This window comes from Chinchilla lanigera, unplaced genomic scaffold, assembly GCF_000276665.1.
Source record: "Chinchilla lanigera isolate Chin_1 unplaced genomic scaffold, ChiLan1.0 scaffold00087, whole genome shotgun sequence".
Taxonomy (NCBI): domain Eukaryota; kingdom Metazoa; phylum Chordata; class Mammalia; order Rodentia; family Chinchillidae; genus Chinchilla; species Chinchilla lanigera.
In genome coordinates, this window is record NW_004955488.1 from 5,135,724 (window position 1) to 5,156,232 (window position 20,509).

At 35.1% G+C, this 20,509-nt stretch overlaps 1 protein-coding gene across 1 annotated transcript in view; it reads left to right on the top strand.

Annotated features, from left to right (window-relative positions):
* Positions 1 to 20,509, top strand: part of Col19a1 (collagen, type XIX, alpha 1) — a 304,391-nt gene that overhangs the window by 151,584 nt on the left and 132,298 nt on the right. The window contains exon 15 of the mRNA XM_013504411.1: positions 14,514 to 14,567. Within this exon, the coding sequence (XP_013359865.1) occupies positions 14,514 to 14,567 (54 nt within the window). The remainder of the gene's footprint in view (positions 1 to 14,513; positions 14,568 to 20,509) is intronic.

Below are 20,509 nucleotides of genomic sequence, written 5' to 3' on the forward strand. Positions count from 1 at the left end.
CACAGAATGGCCACAAGCATATGAAGAAATGCTCAAGTCCACATCACTGATCCTCAGGGAAATAAATACAAGTGAGGATCACAATTAGATATCATTTCACACCTGCTTGGAATGTTTTTTCTCAAAAAGGTAAAGATGACAAGTGTTAGCAAGCATGTGAAGAAAAAGGAATCCTGGGACACTGTTTATGTGCATATAATTAAAACAGTTATTTTGGAAAATAGCATGGAGATTCCTTAAGACACTAAAAACAGATCTGTAAAAAAAATTAAAAATGCAAATAGATCTGCTATACAATCCAGTAATTCCACTTCTAAGTATAGAACCAAAGGAAAAGAAATCAGTATATCCAAGAGATATCTATATTCCCTTGTTCACTACAACTTTATTTACAACAGCCAAGATATGAAAACAAGCTATGTGTCTATAAATGGAAAATATAAAGATTTTAGAACCATGCTTAATTCTCAGTAAACACTAACCCTTGTCTACAGCTGTTATGGTAGGGATGCTATTATAAATGACAAAAATATTTGCAGGAATGATTATACAGGCCTTTCTGAAGGAATTACTAGGAAATGTTTAAAGAGAACTTTTACAAAATCATAGTGTCTCTATGGGTAGGATTCTTTCACTTTAAGAAAACTACCAAATGTAAGATGAATTCTGGAATTCTAGTTATCTGTTTTCTACATCAGTGTAGCCTCCCTGGGACAGGAACATTTTTCATCTTATTTACACCTGAGTCCTCGGAGATTAGAGGACCTGATACAGTACAGGAATACAATAAATATGTCTTCCTCAGAGGTAGAAGAAACAAACACTTTTCAGTGGCAAACATGCTATGAAAGTAAGACATCATCAAACCTTTCAGGAATAATACCCACAAAAAAATATGAAAGCACTGACTTAAACAACACAATAAGAACCAGATCCCCTTTCTGTAGCTGCTGATGTTAATTTAGGATTGATAGTCACTCCCATATTTACAGTTTTCAGCAGTGATGATCCCAGTGTCACTTCCTATCCCTGGTCATATTTGATCAGTTTGAAAGTCTTGTTTGTGGGCAACTGGAATTATCTCCTTGATTAAAGAATCCCAACCCCTGTTCAATATTCTGCAGATATAAATAAGAGCTTAATATCATTTAAACCATTAATAAAGTCATCTTTTGAGATTGAAGAAACAGCAAATGTAAGTAAGGTCAGCATATTCTATCATGAAATGTGCAGCTATTTTTCATTTACTTGATTTTACCTGAAGCGTGTCGCTAACATTTATAGATCAAACAGAACATTTTAAAGGTCATTTCCAAGTCAAACATTCCATTATTTCCTTATTTAATTTTGCTCAGGAATTTCAATTTCTTTAGTTATGGACCACATAATATCTAGCCCTTTAATATTTTTTCTTAAAAACATCTGCATCTCATCCCATTATTTTAAAAGAATAGAGAGAAAAATATAAGGAATATCTTAAGTAAGTCTAGTAGATCACCAATTCAGAGACAAGATTACCAGAATCTATGAAAGACATGAGACTTCAGCCTACTTAAAAGATAACAGTGCTGTCTGCCACATGCATCCTGCTCCTTGCGTCCCAGCAGAAGATCTAGGACTTCTGAGTCAGAGAGAAAGGTGTTCACACTCAGGACAGCAAGCACATGTGCTCCCCATTCATGGTGGTTACTCTTGCCCCAAGTTCAAGAAGCTGCGGTAAAGTTTTTGTGTGGGCAAAGAGTTTGCATCACAGATGAATGAATTCACTTGCCTTTTTGCCTACAGGGAGACAGTACCTGTAATACCTTCAGTGGGAAGCAAATCTACCCTTTACTTTGCTGTATCTTTATCTCTAAAAGAAATTTCAGGGCTGGGAGTATAGCACTCTGGTACAGCTCTTGGCAAATGTGTGAGGGTCTAGATTTAATCCCCAGCATGGCCAAGCAAGAAATAAAAAGGATACTCAAAAACAAAAAGGCAATTACTACCTCTCTCACAAGACATGCAGAAATAGGAAAGCAGGTGGAAGACCTTGTGTCTCCCAGTTGACAAGTTCTCCTCTGAGACTATCTCTCCATCAGTGACTCTGATTAATCTCACCAACGGAGGCTGGAACCAGAAGTATTCAGTTTATCTTGTGTATAGAATGATTCAGTTCACTAACGCTTTTGTTTGCAAACACTTCCATTTACAAACAGGAGCATTCAGCAAAATTTTGCTTCTGTTCGTGAACTCCATGTAGGATGAGGAGCATGACCATGCCATCCTCCTTGCATGAACGTGGTCACCTTCACCAGAATCATGGAAGCATTAAGTTCGTGAACCAAGGTCCCACTGTACCATGTAACTGAGACCATCATTAACAGGACTGATCAGGTAGATAAGGACAACCTGTCATACTGCTTCTCGTCTCCCAGGATCCCAGGCTCAGGCAACTGTCCAGATCCCATAAATTATCTTCACTTGTTGTGGAAAACCAGATGATTTTCTCCTTACATTTCTGTATTGACCTTTCTCCCTGACTGAGGCATTAATCCAGGAACATTAACAAGAACAACGGCATAGTTTATAAAGCTTACAGAGATTCACTCTGTTCCCATCCTTGACTCACGTGCACTTACACAAACTGTGCAAGTAACATGCCAAATCAAGCCATTATCTCTTTTCTTTAGGATCACATTAAGGTAACAAGAGCCTCCAGGAGGCCGAGCCAGTACTGGCTTTTAACCCTCCAGGTCTTTTTGTCTAGACTGCCACCTGAGGAATACGAAAGCATGACAAAGAGAAGTGAGACTCCTCAGCTGCACCATCCTTCTTCTGACTTGTCTGCCTTCTTTTCAACTCTAAAGCTTGAGTACTCTTCTTGTGGCACTTTGCTATTCTTATTTTACTTTATGTTGTGCAGTTAATTAGTTTTTTCATTTCCTCCAGGATGCCATCCAGTTGTATAGCCGTGTCTCAATTTCCTAATACAGCATATGCAGGAAAGTTTAATATCTTCAAATATCAAAAACGTCAACGTCATCCTGTGCCTTAAATCTGACAATACTGACCTGAATTCCCATTCACAAGTTACAATGAAGCATAGTCAAATATATCTTCTGATCCAAACAGCTCCTTTGAAGCAGAAATAAAAACAGAATTTTAGCATGAGATATATTTGTGTTAGGAGTTCAGCTTCCTAATTTATTTTTGTAGTGTTATCTTTAGGGCATTTATCTTCTTATCTGTAAAAAGGAACAATTTTATTTCTTAGAGTTGCTAAAATTAAATCAGATCATATATGTAAAGTGACTGATGGAATTCCTGACCCACAAGTATTCAATAAATACCAATTCTCTATCTTCTTAATTTTCTATTATGAATGTGCAGAAGTCATCAAAGGATTTATTTAAATGATAATGAAATCTTGTAGTAGGGCCCCTACTTTTTGGTCCTGGACAAATACGAGACTCTTTATATATTGTGTGTATTATTCTTTCCTTCCTTATTGTCTGCTTGTTGTAGCTCTTTGATGTATTTGAGAATACGCTGACTCTCAAATTATCATAATTTATTCACTAGATACTCTAGTTAGTTCTTTCCAGAAGTTTGAAAGTAATGTTCTAATTGCTTCACTTCATTGAAATGTGAAGGAAACACTAATCATAATTTACATTCCTGCCAATTTTCTATGTGGTTAGTAGATTTAAAACTGGATAGTTTGTTCCTGGCTTTGATAGCTTCACAATGTGATTATTTGGAGAGCATGACCACCCCTGTTACCAAGCCAATTAACTGAAAAGTGACACTGGAATGTCCCAAAGGTCTCTGTGACATGTCACGACCTATCTCCTTAATGCTCTTGTCCTGAGTGGGAATTATACTGACCCAGTCTTAACTTATTCAGTCTGAAAAATAGAAGCAATTATGTAGCTTGATAGTTTAACCTTGTTTCTGAAAGGTTGTGCTCAACGAAGTACAGTCTTTGTACACAGGCTGATTTGTCCATTCAACTGCAGTTTAATTTCCACAGAAACGAAGTTAGCTCTCAGCCATGCAGAGGTCTCAGTAACATTTTCAGGGATGAGTCCTCTTTTGTTAACATAAAAGCTGCTAGCCCACATTTTCCTACTTCACGTTCACAAAAAGAAAATAAATGATGCAGCCACTTTTTTCATTAGTCAGTGCACAAATTATGAAAGAAAGGTCACTGTACAGTCCATTTTTAATGGATAAAGACTTTTCACTGCTTTTGCGAATTAAGAATCAACTACTCAATATTTAGAATGCCTTCCTGGCATTTTTCTTAAATGTATACAGCATTAACAAGGTTTATTCAATCTGTAAAATTTGCCTTTTTGGTTTTATAACCAGTAAATACAAATTGAGTCTAAGGACAAGTTGGTGATTACAAATATACTTATTATACATGATAATAAGAGACAATCTGTGTTAGCCATATTAGTAGCAAATTATTGCAGTGTAAGAATAGCTTCTGTGAACAGTAATGGCAACTGATTTCTGCATGCTTTTGGACAAATTGCCAGATAGGAAATTAAGGTCATCCCTTACTATTTCAGTGGTAAATCTGAATCTGCCTGTAACACATGAAGTTTGAGAATCAGCTTATTTTGCTTATCTTCCATAGGGCTTTCATAAAATTTGAATACTTTTCAAATCAGTGTATTTGCAAGGTTAAAAAAATCAAACAGTAAAAGGAGAAAAGAAAGAAAGAAGAAAGGAAAATCTATATATTGCTATACAAAGATAGCTGGGATAACTGTACCGCTGATGCCTATTGGTTTATTGAAAGGAATAGTTAATGCTTAAATTTTTCTTTTTCTGACCAATTTTGCATGATTATATCTCCTAATGTGAACAACTAATTTGAAGATAACTAAATGCAATATAACAGCCATCGATGAATCCCTACTACCTTTATTAGTGAAACCCCGTATTGTTTCTATTTTTTTATTATTTTTATTTTCTTTAATTGTCTGATCAATCTTGCATTCTTACATTGAGTACTCTGAGCAACTTCGTGGATGATAACAACTGTCAACTTCCTATCCTCTCGTTTGAAATTCTGTATCATTTTTATTGTTTTTTTGTAGTTTTGTTTTTGTCTTGGTTGTTGTTATTTTGTTCTCTTTTCACTTTAAAATAAAAAAAGAAATAAAAAATAAAATAGTAGTGTAAAGAGCTCATAATAAAAAATGTCATTTCAATAAATGGCTAGGGACATTTTCAGGGATGAGTCCTTTTTTGTTAACATAAAAGCTGCTAGCCCACATTTTTCTACTTCACGTACACAAAAAGAAAATAAATGATGCAGCCACTTTTTTCATTAGTCAGTACACAAATTATCAAAGAAAGGTCACTGTACAGTCCATTTTTAATGGATAAAGACTTTTCACTGCTTTTGTGAATTAAGAATTAACTACTCAATATGTAGCATTTAGAACTATGTAGCATTTAGAACAACAAAGTTGGATCCCTCATACCTGTTATCCCAATAAAAATATTGAATGGATCAACATTTTAAAACTAAACCAGCATGTCTTATAGAAAATATTGGAATTTTAAAATAATTAATGAATAACTTTTTAAGTATCAAAAGCAGAAGCATAAATGAAAAAGTATATTTGACCATTGAGCAAATTGCTGCATGTTAAAAAAAAAGTCCTCAAGTCACTGACCAAGCAAGAAAAACGATTTACAACGTGACTAAATGGCAGTCTCCATGGAGCACAATTTAAAAATGTCAAATTTTCAAATTTGCTTTTAATTGGAAAATATAGATGTAGCTAGTGTCACATTTTTATGAATACAAATGTCATTATTTGCAGAGCTAAGTAATATGCTTGTTCTTTGACAGTTTGAGTTTTTTATGTGTTTTAGTTCTGAAGTTTCTAATTGTCCTTCTGTTTTCCCTGGGATTACCCTTCACTTTTCAAATTTCCTCTTGCTGCCTGTTCCCTGGGAATAGCGTTCAGACTTTTATCACATCCAGGTTAGTAGCTTTCTAGGGCAACTACGAAGTCTTCATTCTTGACTCCTTTATTCTTTCAGTCGGTTCCATTGCTTCTTCTTTTGCTCATCACCCCTTTTCTTGGTTGTATTCCTTTATTTATATGAACATCTATTCAAGAAAATTATGAAAAAAGTGTAAGTAAATTTTCTGAGATTTAACATGTCTTAAATTCATTTTATTCTGCCCTCACATTTGTTTGATGGTTTTCTTGGTGCAGAAATGCAGACTGAGACATATTTCCTTCAGAAACATAAAGGCTTTGTTTGGTATACTTCCCATAGCAGTGTTGTTGCTGAAGAATTGACTGATTTGGAGGTTTTTCCCCCTCTCACTTTGCTGAAAGGGAAAACAGGAATATTCTGCCTCATTTACCACTCTTCTTCTGAAACTTCTGATACAGGGAAGCAGAAGAAGAAGACATTCTCTACATCCCCTTTCTGACTGGGGGAGGACTACTCTTAGGACTCCTCGTACCTTTTGCCTCCTGATCTGTGGTTAAATGTTGACATGTGATGATACAGGGCTTGATATTTACAAACACTCTTCCCAATAGAACTAGTTTCCGCACTGCTCCCTGTGCAGGCTGAACGGTCCTTTCTCTGGTACTAAAAGCCAAACATTGACTCTTCCATCTCTTTATGCTTCTAAGGTTATAATCTTAATCTTCCCAAGGAAAATGGTTGCTTCTGGTAATAAGAAGAAAGGCGAAAAAAGTTTTAAAAAGAGAAAAGCCAGGCATGGTGACACTGATTTGTAATCCCTGCACAAGGAGGCTGAGGCAGGAGGACTGAAAGTTTGAACCCCACCTGGGTGACTTGGCAAGCCATCTGTGTCAAAATGAAAAATAAGAAAGCATTGACTAGCTTATATTGTTTGATCAACTTGCATGCCTGTGTCTTGTAATTTGAGTAACTACTTTGAAGATAACAATATGCAATATAATAACCATTGCTAATTTCCTATTATCTTGTTTTAAAATTCATATCACTGTTTTCATTGCTTTTCTTTCCTCTTTAAAATAAAATTTTAAAAAAAGAAAGCCCTGGGTTCAATCCTCTGTACCACAAATAAAACAATACAAGTAAAACCAAAAAAAGAAAAATACCTAAGTTTCTAATTAATATTCCTTAAAATTTCCTTATTCTAGTACAGAGTGTGTTTTTCTCCTCTTTAAATGTTTGCTTTTCACTCATCTTCACTGCAGTTACTTAGCCTGATAATACATAAACCACCTTCACCATTTTCTACATTTAATACCTGTGTCTTTTACATAGTGGGAATATTTCAATGCTGATGAAATTTTTAATCCTAAGATTACAAGATTGCTTCCTGCAGTCCAGTCAAGTATGTTAGCTAGCCCAAATGTGAAATTGTATTAAATTTGGAACTATGGACCAGGGATATAGCTCAGCGGCACAAGAGACTGCCTGGCAAGCACACGGTCCTGAGTTCAATTCCTGGTATCAAAAAAAATAAATAAATAAATAAAGTAAATGAGGCATTACATCTCTGCCATGTGGCCCACTCTTTGAGAGAGATACTAAGCAGCATATGTGTAGATTATTTCTTCGTCTTCTGCAACAGAATTGTGTTTCCATGTGGCCACTAAACTATGGAAAAGCTAGTCCAAAATTTCCAGGCAGTTATCATGATCTGACTAATCGTTAAAACAGAATTTATCATATTCTCCTTGCATAAATCATTAAAATAGATGATACAAATGGATTCAACAAGTAGGTCATGGCTATCAGTTTTCACCCATCAGTAGAGCATTGAGTTAACTGAAATCAAACCATTTCATTAATTAGGTTAAGGCCAGAATAAAACAAATCTACACAAAGTGTTTCACAGTCAGTAATAATTCCCAAGGTGAAAGCACCAAAGTATGCAAGTGCTTGAAATAAATACATGAAGTGAATAGAGAGGAATTACCAAATGTGAAACATTATTTTAAATGATGTAAGCATTTTAAATAATTCATTTCTATTTGTACTAATTAATGATTTATACAAATACTTTAATGTGTTCACTGCATGTTTTTGTGTTTGTTTATTTGTTTGTTTGTTTTTCCGGTACTGGGAATTGAACTTATGACCTTGCACTTGTCAGACAGGCGCTGTGCCACTGAGCTAAATCCCCAGCCCCTTGCATGTTGTTTTTTCTTTTTAAAAAGTAAGTAGTTACTCCTCAGTGACATGAGATAATAATCAGGGGAGGTTAGAGCTCTTCCTCAAATGAAGGGCACACTCCTCCAAAAGGAAGCATTACATCTATTCTGCAACACAACTACACAAGAAGGAAAAGTAACTTGGATTATTCTGGTATCAAATGCAATCTGTGAATGAAGAATATACTTATCTAAATTGGATTTTCTGAGGATATGACAATTAATATTCTTACCACTGCAGAAGTACCACGAGAAGTGTAAAGAATCAGAATCTTAAGAGTCATCCTTTCAACATCTAGTAAATGTAACACACAGTAAATGCAAAATACAGTAAATGTATGCATATATATTATACATAATGCAAGATGTAAAATCTCATAACAGGAGCAAAAATCACTATTGAAGGAAAGTTTATGGTGAGTATAGATGTCTCATAACATTCCAGACTCACAGCCTGTATGTTCTATTATTTAACTTTTAGTTTTTCTCATTTCATTGGAGAATAAACTATTTGAGAATCCATACACTAAGAAGAGATGTGTGTGCTGCGTTCAAAACATGGAAAAAGATTATCATTAAAATGCATCCCTCCAGCCACATGGACTTATTATAATTCATTGTGCCCCATGTCTGAAATGCTTCCGGGGATGTTAGATGAGATGGAAAAGTTTTGAAAGCACTATGTATGAGCTCTGTTTTTTAATCTGTTGAAGGTAGGATACAATTGTTCATCCAATCAGGAACTGGTTTACTGTAAATGACAATGATTGAGTCATCGCAGTCCAAACTAGTATTTCATAAGAGTTTCTCTTTAATAACAGCTCCTCATATTGTTCTGCTATCAGCATCACTGAGAGAGCCTGTAAGGGTTTCCTTAGACTATGGAAGAGACTTTATTGTTTTCATTTCAAAGACATCTATTTCGTAGGGTTCACTAACAACTGTTTATTATGAAATGAGCTTTTTATGAACATACTTTAATTCAATTTTCTCAATATTTATACATCCTAAGGAAAATTCTCTCTTGTCTCATGGTAATTCTGTGGAATAACATAAAACTGACCATTCCTTTATTAATGCAAATATTATTAAATTTCATGCTCAAAATTAATATATAAATCACTTCCTGTGACTGAACAATATGTCTATTGTATTTTTACTTATTTGCTTTTGCCTTTACAAAACTGCCATAGAGTGATTCATTTTAAAGACGCCAGTTTACATGTAAAACAAAACTTTATTCTGATGCCCACAACCTCACAAAGTTTGTTCTTCTTGTTCTCATATTAAAGGTAGGAAATATTTTGCAAAGACATGTAAATTTTGTTTTTGTTTTGACTTTGTAGATGCTATCTTTTTTTAAAAAAAAGGACAGAAATTCCCTAGTAGTAATTCAATAATTTATGCAGATTCTGCTTAATTTTATTAAGTCTATGAAGCATATTTTAAAGTAATACTCATAACAGTGGAAATATACTTATTCTCATCACATTTTTGTTGAAGTGGATGTTAGGTATCGTATGTACTGCAACGTTCCTAACAAGGTAGTGCAAATAATACTTTAAGAATGAAACGTCTCCATTTTACTTTAGCTCCCTTCCTTGACTGAAAAATTAAGAATATATCTTGCCTCTTTTCCCAAATGAAAATATGCTCAAATGCAATTAATCTTCTCTGTTAATTCTACTCAACATCTGCTATATTTGTTAAACACTTCAGAGATTTTTTTCTGAACCATTTAATTCTAAGTAATTTCTCAGTTAAATATTTACATGGTCTTCCATGATGATAAGCCTCAGCTTGTCTTAAATAATCAGCACATTGTCCAGAGAGTGATATGTGAAATACAACACATTGTAATCACGATCTACTGGCATTTAAAATGGTTTGGCTGCCTCAGGCTATTTTTTTACATATTTTTATCTTAGCAGAAAGTAGTAATAGCCTTCTGAAGTTCATTCTTTTTCAGCATTTTAATATCCAGAATTCCATTCCACAAAAAATGCTTGACTATCTAGACATATGCAGAGGTTTACATTTTCAAAATACTAAATATTTTGTCGTTTTTCTTTCAAAGAGTCATAAATCTGTATGTTTGCAAAATTTTAGAAATAACTTGAGTTATAGTTATTTTTATAGCAGATTAAGTAGATGAGAAAAATAGAAAAATAGACATTCTTTGCCAAATTAAGTCCAAGAGCACCTGCATAGATAATACAACATACCATGTGTACAAAGATATGTAAGAACATGATTCTCTAGGCAAATTATCCAAATGTATAAAGCATCAGGTAGTTATCAAAGAAGTAAATGAGTTTAAAAATAGAGAAAAGTTAGTTTATAAATGATTTATTCTTAAATGAACTCATACAAGAAAATCTTAAACATAAGAGAATGAGATTATCACTTTAGAATAAGACAAATCAGATTTAAAGTTTGTAAGTGTATCACTGAAGTCCAAGTTACAATAATAAAAATAATTATATGTAAAGCAATAAACTATTCCCTGACACCAACACCAGTATTGCTGTACCTCTTATGACCGTGTATACCAAGTGTCTATTAAGTCTCTTCTATAAATGAGCTGAAGGATAGTACAAAAAAGGGCTACTATTTGATAGAACTCACTTTCAGTTAAAAGAATAAATATCCCATGCACATAGAGATATTTACAAAGTCAGATTAAGAAATAAAAATGGCAAGGGTTCTGAGACAAATGTTAATCTCTACCCAATTTTAATTTAGGTAAACTAGAGCTAAACTAGGTCTATCAGTAATTTTCACAGTACGCAACAAATAAACCCATTATTTGACCTTACTAAATGGAAGGAGTAGTGATCTGGATAATTATAAATAGTGGCTTATCCTCAAGTTATAATTTCTTACTTTGAGAAATATGGGATTTTTATATAGTTGATTGATCTGTCTTTTACTGATGACAATATGAAGGTTGTTTTTCTTTGTAAATGTCAACTAATGTTCAATAAAGACAGTTGAAAAATGTTCTGATCATTAGGGAAATATGGCTAGAATTAAAAATAAGTCGTGGATAATTATAATATTAAATCATCAGTTGAAGATTAGAAAGAATTTCCAATTTTTTTATCAAACTCCTAGCTGGGTCCTAGACTTAGCAAAAGTAAAGAGGGGTTTCAGAATGGAACACATTCAAAGACATGGTAGTGGGTTTAAGTATGGAATTGTTGCCATATCTTAGTACTTGGATCTTGCACACAAAATGTTCTTTTAACTATATTTAACCATGTGCATATATGACAAATAAAATATAATAATTTTATATGTTACAGAGTTTTACTTTATAATTCTCCCAATTAGTAAGGGAGTAATCAGTAAAGGAAGTAATTTTAACTACATTTCTCAGAATTAAACATATTCCCTTGATGACATTGTACGTGTGTGTCTTTTAGTAACTGCTATCTAAAAATCCTGAGAGGGAGGGGTATCCACATTTAGACAAATATCAAAAATGTTTGACTGTTCATGAAATGATGTTTTCTTCAGGGTAAAAGGGAAGAGTTTAATCTAGAGCCAAAATTGTGTCAGTCTTATAAAATATGATACAACTCCCTGTAATTATATTTTAATTAATATTTGGTATACTTGGATTTTAATATTTGTTTTTCTTATGAACACTAGAAATGTACTATCCAAAAATTTAGTTAGCCAAGTTTCCTTGGTTATGTATCATTTAATTTTTTTTTAACTGCAAAAAGAACTGATTTTTTTTTCATTCCCTGGCTTTTATTCATACCTAAATCAGTAAAATATAGTTTTCATAGGCTTCTGCAGCATGAAACTGTTCAAAAACAGATAAAAGGAATGGAAACAATAAACACATAAACTTTATTCATCTATTGTGAAGGAGTCAAAGATCTGGGCAATGCAAATTGGTGACACATGCAGCATTTTTGTACTGAATGCTCTTTGAAAATTAGGTACAAGGGGTTGGGGATTTAGCTCAGTGGCAAAAGCGCCTGCCTGGCAAGTGCAAGGTCGTGAGTTCGGTTCCCGGTACCGGAGGAAAAAAAAAAAAAAAACAAAAAACAGAAAATTAGGTACAATAATTAATGTTGAATCCAGACAACTTTAGCCAAATGAAAGCTATCTCAATGAAATATTGAAATGTCTATCATTTTTCTATTCAAAGTAGAATCAAATGGTAAAATTATAAATATGGCACTTATAAAACTATAATGTGAAAAAATTTAAAATGGATACATACATAATAAATAATATAGATCATTATAAATATATCTATTATTTTAGTTTCAAGATACTAATGATTTTAAAGGAAAAAGTCACATTATAAAAATGAATTCTAAGAGTCTGGTGAATGCTTACCTGAGGCCTCAAGTTCAACCCTCAGTACCAAAAATAAAAAATAAAGAATGCCAATCATTTTTAAATTAGATAACACAGAAATGTTGCTTCTAGAATTAGGGTGAATTCCGCTTTTTTTGAATATGTACTACTAGAGTTTTTCATTGATTCCAAACCACTTTTAGTACATTTACTAATTATAGAGATTTGGGAAACCTTTTGCATCTTAGCTAAAAACACAGAGTGGATTAACTGGAATGTGTGAGTTGCTCCCATTCAGACTTTAACAGATGCATATCATGATGAGTTAGACACAGATTCTATTTACAGCAGCTCAGACCTGGTGAGAAAAATAAACCATTTTCTGAACAGTCCCTTACGTGAATTTATGATAAGAACTGGAATGGAAAAATACAAGGCATTCTGACACTAAAACGGGCAACTCATGTGCAATCAGAGAAGCGAAACTGGGTTTTCTTAAGATCAGTTTGGCTGTGATGTGAAGTTAACTGGGAAGATCTTGAGATGAGCAAGAAGAGATACCGGCGGAGGTAGAGATGGAGAGAAATAGATCCAGCCATGCTTTGGAGATAAAAATCAACCAGACTTGGTAACTAGATGTGAGGTGTAAGTTTGAAAGAGGATAGTATGGAGTTTGAGTTCTAGATTTCTAACTTGGGCACTGAGAGTACTGTGTGAATTTATTGAGGTTAGGAAGTTTGGAAGAGAGTCCAGTCTTGCGGAAGCAGCCTCACTTCTGTGCTGAGTGTACTAAATCTGAGATGCCCGTGAGGGAGGTGGTTATGTCAAACAGGCAACTGAATGTTGCATCTGCATGCAACTCAGAAAACAAACTGATGTTATAAATCTAGGAAGCCAGGTGTGATGGCGCACACCTGTAATCCCAGCACTTGGGAGGCTGAGGCAGGAGGATCCTTGAGAGTTCAAGACCAGCCTGGGCTACCATTTCCTGAACAGTCCCTTACGTGAATTTATGATAAGAACTGGAATGGAAAAATACAAGGCATTCTGACACTAAAACGGGCAGCTCATATGCAATCAGAGAAGCGAACTCTCAAGGCCAGCCTGAAGCCAGACCTTGTCCCAAAAAGACCAAAAAATAAAAAATAAATAAACCTAGGGATCATTGGTTTAGAGAATCTGAAGCCAGTAGTATATGAGACCATGGTAAGAGAATGTGAACCAAGAAGAAAACAACCCTAAAAATACCCCACATTTAAGGTTGCAGGTTGACAATGAAAGGAAGAAGCAAGCAGCTATAAAGACAAAGGAAATGGAATAATAACTGCTGAAGAGTAAAACAGAGCATGAAAAGCACTTTGAGTTTCTTGCTGAGGAGGAATTCTTGTATAACAGTAAATATTTATAAAGATCAAGAAACCTGACTTCCAAACTAACAACACCTGAGATTTCCTGAGACTTTTTTTTTATGATCTGGAAAAAAAATACCTTCCCTATCACTTACCAATATAATGAGAAAACATTAAATAATCTCTATGATACTAAAAGTTAAATGTCATGGACGTATGTTTGAAGCCAAATCTATAATCATGTGTTTTCCTAAAAGATATTTAGAAAACTACTCTCAACCAAAAGTGCATTTTTATTTATAAAGGTGAACATTACAAAGTGGTATTTTTTCTGCTTGCAAATATTGTTGCAATGTATTGGTGGTAAGTCGGTAAAATGTGGTTCTGAAGGCATGGGGTATTTTAACTGGTATGCTTCATTTCACACCTGATTTGGAACTACTTTTTATTCTTTCTTGGAGTTAGTTGCAAAGATAAACCAGACAGTGAGGGGGAATTCATCATTATTAATATATTGCACAATTTAAATTTAGAAGATCTCAAATCAGTCACAAAGTTTCATTTAATTAGTGAAAAGAGCATTAATTTTCACAACACCCTTTGTGAAGCAGGCATAGTTCAAAGACCCTATTAACATGTTGTCCCTTTTTTCTCATAGGGTTCCTTAGGGATGCAGGGCCCCCAAGGTCCACCTGGAAAAGAAGGTCAAAGGGTAAGTAAATTTGGAACAACTGATAAATATTACTAATTCAGAAGACAGTCATTTAAAAAAAAATACCAAACTATAGCAAGCAGATGGGCATTATAAAAATATCAGCTCTCCAGTGTCTGAAACTTAAAACTAGAGAGGTTGTATTTCAGAAAATTGTAGATATTTTCAAGATTGGCAACACAAGTATAGGGGTAAATTATTTGGATAAAAACAATCAGCCCTCATCTGATTTAGAGAACTTGGGTTATATTTCCTGTATTTCAGTTAAATTAATGAGTATCTTTGTAGAAGTGCAGTCCATTCATTACTTCAATAAAAACTGCTGTATGGATCAGCTTTCCCACTGTGGAGACAAATACTCAACACCCACAACTGAAAAGAAGAAAGGTTTAATTTGGTTCATAGTTTCCGAGAATTCAGTCCATGGTTAGCGGTCAACCAAACTGACAATTAAGCTTAACCATCACAACTACATTATTTAGCCAAATTAATGACATTGTTTACTCTTTATAACTCTCCTTTCATTACTATTTCTTGACTTTAACAGAGATAAAAGAGTGAGTGAATAAATTGTAATTGCAATTGGAAGCATTACAGGGACCTTTTGTCTTTAGTCTATCTCAGCCCCATCATTCTTCAGAAAAAGGAGACCCTGTGGTGGGTGCTGTGGAGGCTGGCTGGTTTGACTTGAATACTAGACACTCTGTTCTGGTGGCTTACTATTATTACTATTTTCAAATCATTTTGAAGATTCAGAACATTTAATATGCTTTCTGGAATGATTATTGATGATGATGATGATGATGAAGATTATGTAACCTATGAATTTAGGTGACTTGCCTGAACTTGGGCTTCTGACTGTAGATCCCATGATTTCTTTTATTGTCCTGGCATATTAACCTGACATCTATTTTTAGATCATTCTCAATTATTATTTTCCATTCTGCCCTCTGGTAAATGAGTATGGTTCCTAAAATACCTAGGAGTCCTCCAAATGTTTAAACCCCAGTGATATATTTTATCAAGGTTTATCTTTTATGAGGTTCACAAAATCCCAATTCTACTCTTTCTCTTCTTATGTGGATTGCTGATGCCCTTCCAGGCTGATAGTCTTTTGCAAGAAAACATTCACTGACCTTCTGGTAGCAAAAGTGGGACCCCATACATGTGGTCTCATTTAGAATAGAAAGAAATGTGCATGTAGGTTAATTACCATGGACAAGTCTCTTCTGCTGAAGCCTAAATTGAGTCAATGCTTCTTGTCTCATACCACAACTTCAACTTGTGCTGACATGAGGTAAATTAAAGGTTCCCCATTTTTATTTTAAAGAAAACTTCTGCCAAATCAGATCTTCACCTGTCCTGTTGTTGAACTATTGCCTTTTTTAATCAAAGAGTAAGAAATGATCTTTATTGTGTTACTACTTTTATCTTCTGGACTTTAGTTCTTAATATCATTTTATTGCTTGGAAGTTGTGTTACTGTAATGGTTGTTGTTATTGTTGTTGAAGAACTTGAGTCAGGCATGGTGCAATGCGTCTGTTATCTCCACATTCAGCTGACGAGGCAGGAGGATCACAAGTTTAGGCAAGCCTGGAGTACATAGTGAGACCCTGTCCAAGACAAAAAAAAAATGAAGAAAACAAAAAGAATTTGAATCCTATTTTCCAGTGAAGTCGCTCTCAGCTGTATATCACCTTGAAATTTAATAACTTGTTGAAATCATTAATAAATCTAATCGGAGCAGGGCCAGGCAATGCTGTGTAAGGCCTGCACAGCCTGCCCCCTCTTCTACCATGGGTGTTCTTGTGACATAATAATTAGATCAAGTACAGTGGATGTGAACACTATCTCCTTCCCACTCATATTTCTTACTTGGTTTGCAAGATAATTATGAGAGACTTGTCAGATACGAACTGAAATGAAAAAATATTCTAATGAGACTTTAAAAAAATGTATACTTCAAATTGAAATTCTACCTTATCAGAGCTAGTGTTTCAAAAGAAGATGGGTTGAAGAGTAAGATTATGTATTTTTTTATGATAATTATTTGAACTGTAAAGTTCAATCACTGTTTTATGCAGATGTACTCCATGTATAAAGGTGAATCAGAAAATCTTGTATTACTTTGATTTTATTTTCTGTCAAGAGTAACTGTCAGGAAAAAACATATCAGAATTTTGTAGTCAGTGTTGGACAGAGTTTGTCTTTGTTGCTGCTTCTCTTTTGCAAATGCCATATTTATCAAAGAAAGTGGCTAGGGCAGGTACTACTGACATTTCCAAATATGCTCAGTGATTTGTTCTACTTTATAAGTTACTTGAATAGGAAAGAAATTAATGTAAGAAATGAAGCATTCTTATATATGTGTGTTTAGGTCCCCCTGAATATTAGCAATAGTTAATATTAGTTCAATATTAGTTCAATAGTTAGGCAACATTAAACTTTAGACACATAAATGTATTTGTGTCTATGTGTCTATACATCCATGGGTATGTATGTATGAAACTTCTCAAAGCTAAGAGTAGTAGTTTTTCCACTGTGCTTTGCTATAGAATACAAAAGTTAGAAAAATTTGAGTTATAAATTTAATTGATCCATTTTCAACACAACAATATTTTGATTATAGGTGTTTGATGAGGAATAATTGACTATTATTAATATTGCAGTGAAACATAAAAACTATATCAAGCTTATGCACTGCTACAAATAATGGCTTTAATGAATGAACATCAGAAAAGATCAGTAACTTTTGGTTTTCCTCAATGATTACATACACAGTAGCCTCTGCTCTACCAATACCTCATAAGGTGAGTTTCAAACACAGATGTCACATATAAACATACTTAGGCAAATTCTAAAATTATAGAAACACGTTAATATTGCCACTGTTACTTTTATTAGGACATGAGGGTTCTGATTGATCAGTTGCTTTTCTTTTTCTCTTTAACCCTTTGCGTAAAGTTTTCTGTAGGGCAGAATAAGAACAGTATTTTTTACAAAACACCACAACAAAACTCTGTTTGCAACTTTTATTAGTTGATTGCATTCTTTTTATTGTCTTTCAAGCTACTGTTCTTTTATGAACTAAAAATCTTAGTTTATAAGCTTGGGTTATTAGCTCTAAATCTCAGTTTATAAACTTAGTTATGAGTAGTTAAGAGAGTGCTCTGAACTTTAACGTTGTACCACAGCAAAATATATCTGAGATTTATGCATTTTTTTTGTTAACCTTGTGATTTTCTTTCACATGCCCTTAATTTTTTTTCTTTTTCACTTTATTATCTTTTTGAACCCTGGCAAGTAAAACATTCATATGTAAGTCTCGTTTGCTCCATAGATCTGTACAACTTTTGGAATCGAATCAATACTACAGACGAGAATAGGGAGTGAGGATCAGGAAGGACAGTGGGGGACCTGGGGAGCAGGTAGCACTGCCTCCCTGGAGGCCTGGAGAGTGTGTAGCCCATGACGAGGACAGAGGGTCCAGGAAGAGAAGTAGGACACAGCAGGGTCAAGAGTCAGAAACAAGAGTCAGGATGTGTGGAGATTCAGCGGACTGAAATTCGCAAAAAGGCCGACAGAGATGGTGGATAAAAGAAGCAGCTGTGAGCGGAGCAAGAGAAGGCAGCTTTAACTGAATAATGTGAAGGGATTAGAAAGATAAACTGAAATTGAAAGGAAGAGTGTAAGGAAATAGGGGTAAATTATAAGGAAGAAGAGGCAGCAGTGGGGAATCTGGTGGACGGTGGGGCAGGAGCTGAACGGAAACACAGAGAAATATCTTCCTGAAAAGCAGTGTTTCATGTTAGCTGAGTGTATCCATATTCATAGATGCTAAAGGGAGACATTTCAGAAGGACTGGCATTTATAAAAATTCTCTGTGAGATGTATATTCGCTGAGGAGTCCTCAATATGCTTCATAGAATCTCTTCCCATATAAAAAGATACTAATCACTTTAATGCAACCTAGGATTTCCCTTTATAGTGACATTAAACACATACATACCTGAATAATCTCAAGGTGAAGGATGAAACCACCTTGGTCTTTTTAAAAGAAATCACCCTAGGTGTCTGGAAGAAGCACTTATTGGTAAATCAGCTAGTGCCCACCTCACACAAAACCTGTGGCTGGAGCAGAATGTTGTCACACTCTTGCCTTTTGTTGCTGGGTCCTAATTTTAGTCCTGAACAGAAATTTTGTTTTAAGTGTTTTAAAGATTTACCTTTATCCTTTTGGTTTGGCTCCAGAGTAGCCTCTCTGCTTCTGCCTATCCTGTACCCCCTCTCTCAGCAACTGTTCTCTTGATTGCTTCCTTCTAAGATTTCCTGCAGTTTTTACTTTCCCCTGAAAGGCTCTCGGGGATCAGGATTCCACACATGTGAAGCCATACACAGAACCTGAGCCTGCTTCGTCTCCAGGCCTGGCGCGAGATGTCCCTTCACACTTGCCCAGACTTGATGATGGCAGAGGAACTGGGTCATATTTCTTCAATGATGTGGGAGCCCTGTTAAAGTAGGCGAGACAGGGCAAGCAGCATGTCTGCGGTTTGGGTGCATGCGGTGCGCAGGTGGTAGCAGAGCCCTGGGCTGAACTGCCAGGATAAAGTCCCGGTTTTACCCTTCAGGAGAGCGCGAGCTGGCCAAGTGCTCTGGCCTCTGCACACCTGTTTCCTCATTCAGAAATGGAGAGTGAGATGATGCCTACCCGCTTGGCAAGTGCGCACTCACTTTAGTCTCTCCCCAGCCAGTGACCTGAAGAGTGTGTAGAAGGCAGGCCAAGCACATAGAATCAGAACACAGGATTGATTACATTCAGGAAAAAGGTATTTAAGGTGAAATGACTGTCTTTACTACTACTTCATTGAACTCATGTAATTTAACTTTTACCTGAATTCTTACTTTATCTTTATAGCCTTTCCCATGTTTTAATGCCCCAGAAGCTTCCTGAGGCCCAATATTTATCTAGCTTGATAAGGAAGTACATAAAAAAGCTTACAAATGTGGAGTAGAGGATCTCCTTTTCCTTAAAAAGGGATGAAGATGGAGATCCTTGCTGTGGAGTAGTTGAGGCCTCATCATTTGCTCTATAAATCGGTTGTACTGATCATGTACAAATTTACCAGGACTTTCATAGGACAACACCTTGTTTTTCTTTGCTTATTTGTTCCTAAAGTAGTCTACAACAATACAAGTAATATAAATTTCATTCTAATAAGCACTGTGTTGTACTGATCTCATTAGGAAAAAAAAAAAAATCAATGTTTCTAAGAAATCAACACATAGCCTAGGACTTGTCATAGTTACTTTTCTCTTGTTGCTGAGACAAAATACCTGGCTCTCAGAATTAAGGAAGGAAAGGCTCATTTAGCTCACAGTTTGTGAAGGTTTCAGTCCATACTCAGCTGGCTCCAAGGCAGAGTGGCACATGACAGAGGACCACAGTTCATGGTGATGAAAAATAGCAAAAGCAACAAGAGCAAAAATGAGGAGCAGCAAGAGCAAGCCTCTTTCCCTCCCTTGTACTATATGCAGAGTGCCTGCCCCAGGGCGGGTGTAGCACTCTCACCCATAATCCCAGAATTGGGCCATGGAACAATCAAAAACCTTAGAAGCCCCACACCATGACTTCATGAGGCTTTGCGGAGACATCTAGATGCAAACCATAACAGACACATCCAAGCAAAATTTTTGTTAAGCTGATTTGTTTTATGGGTCTTAATATATTTTTCAAGTGAAACTATGACTCTATAGACTAGCTATGTTCAGGGAAAGGTGTATAGAACACAGCAAGGTAGTAAAGTAACTCAGACCTGCCTCAATCTACAGTAAAAAGTAATAATAATAAATAAAAGCCAGTTGTTCTTCTTACTTCAGAGTGGCTTATTCCAAGTGCTGACTATGAGGATGACTTTATTAGTGCAATGAAGCAAGTCTAGCCC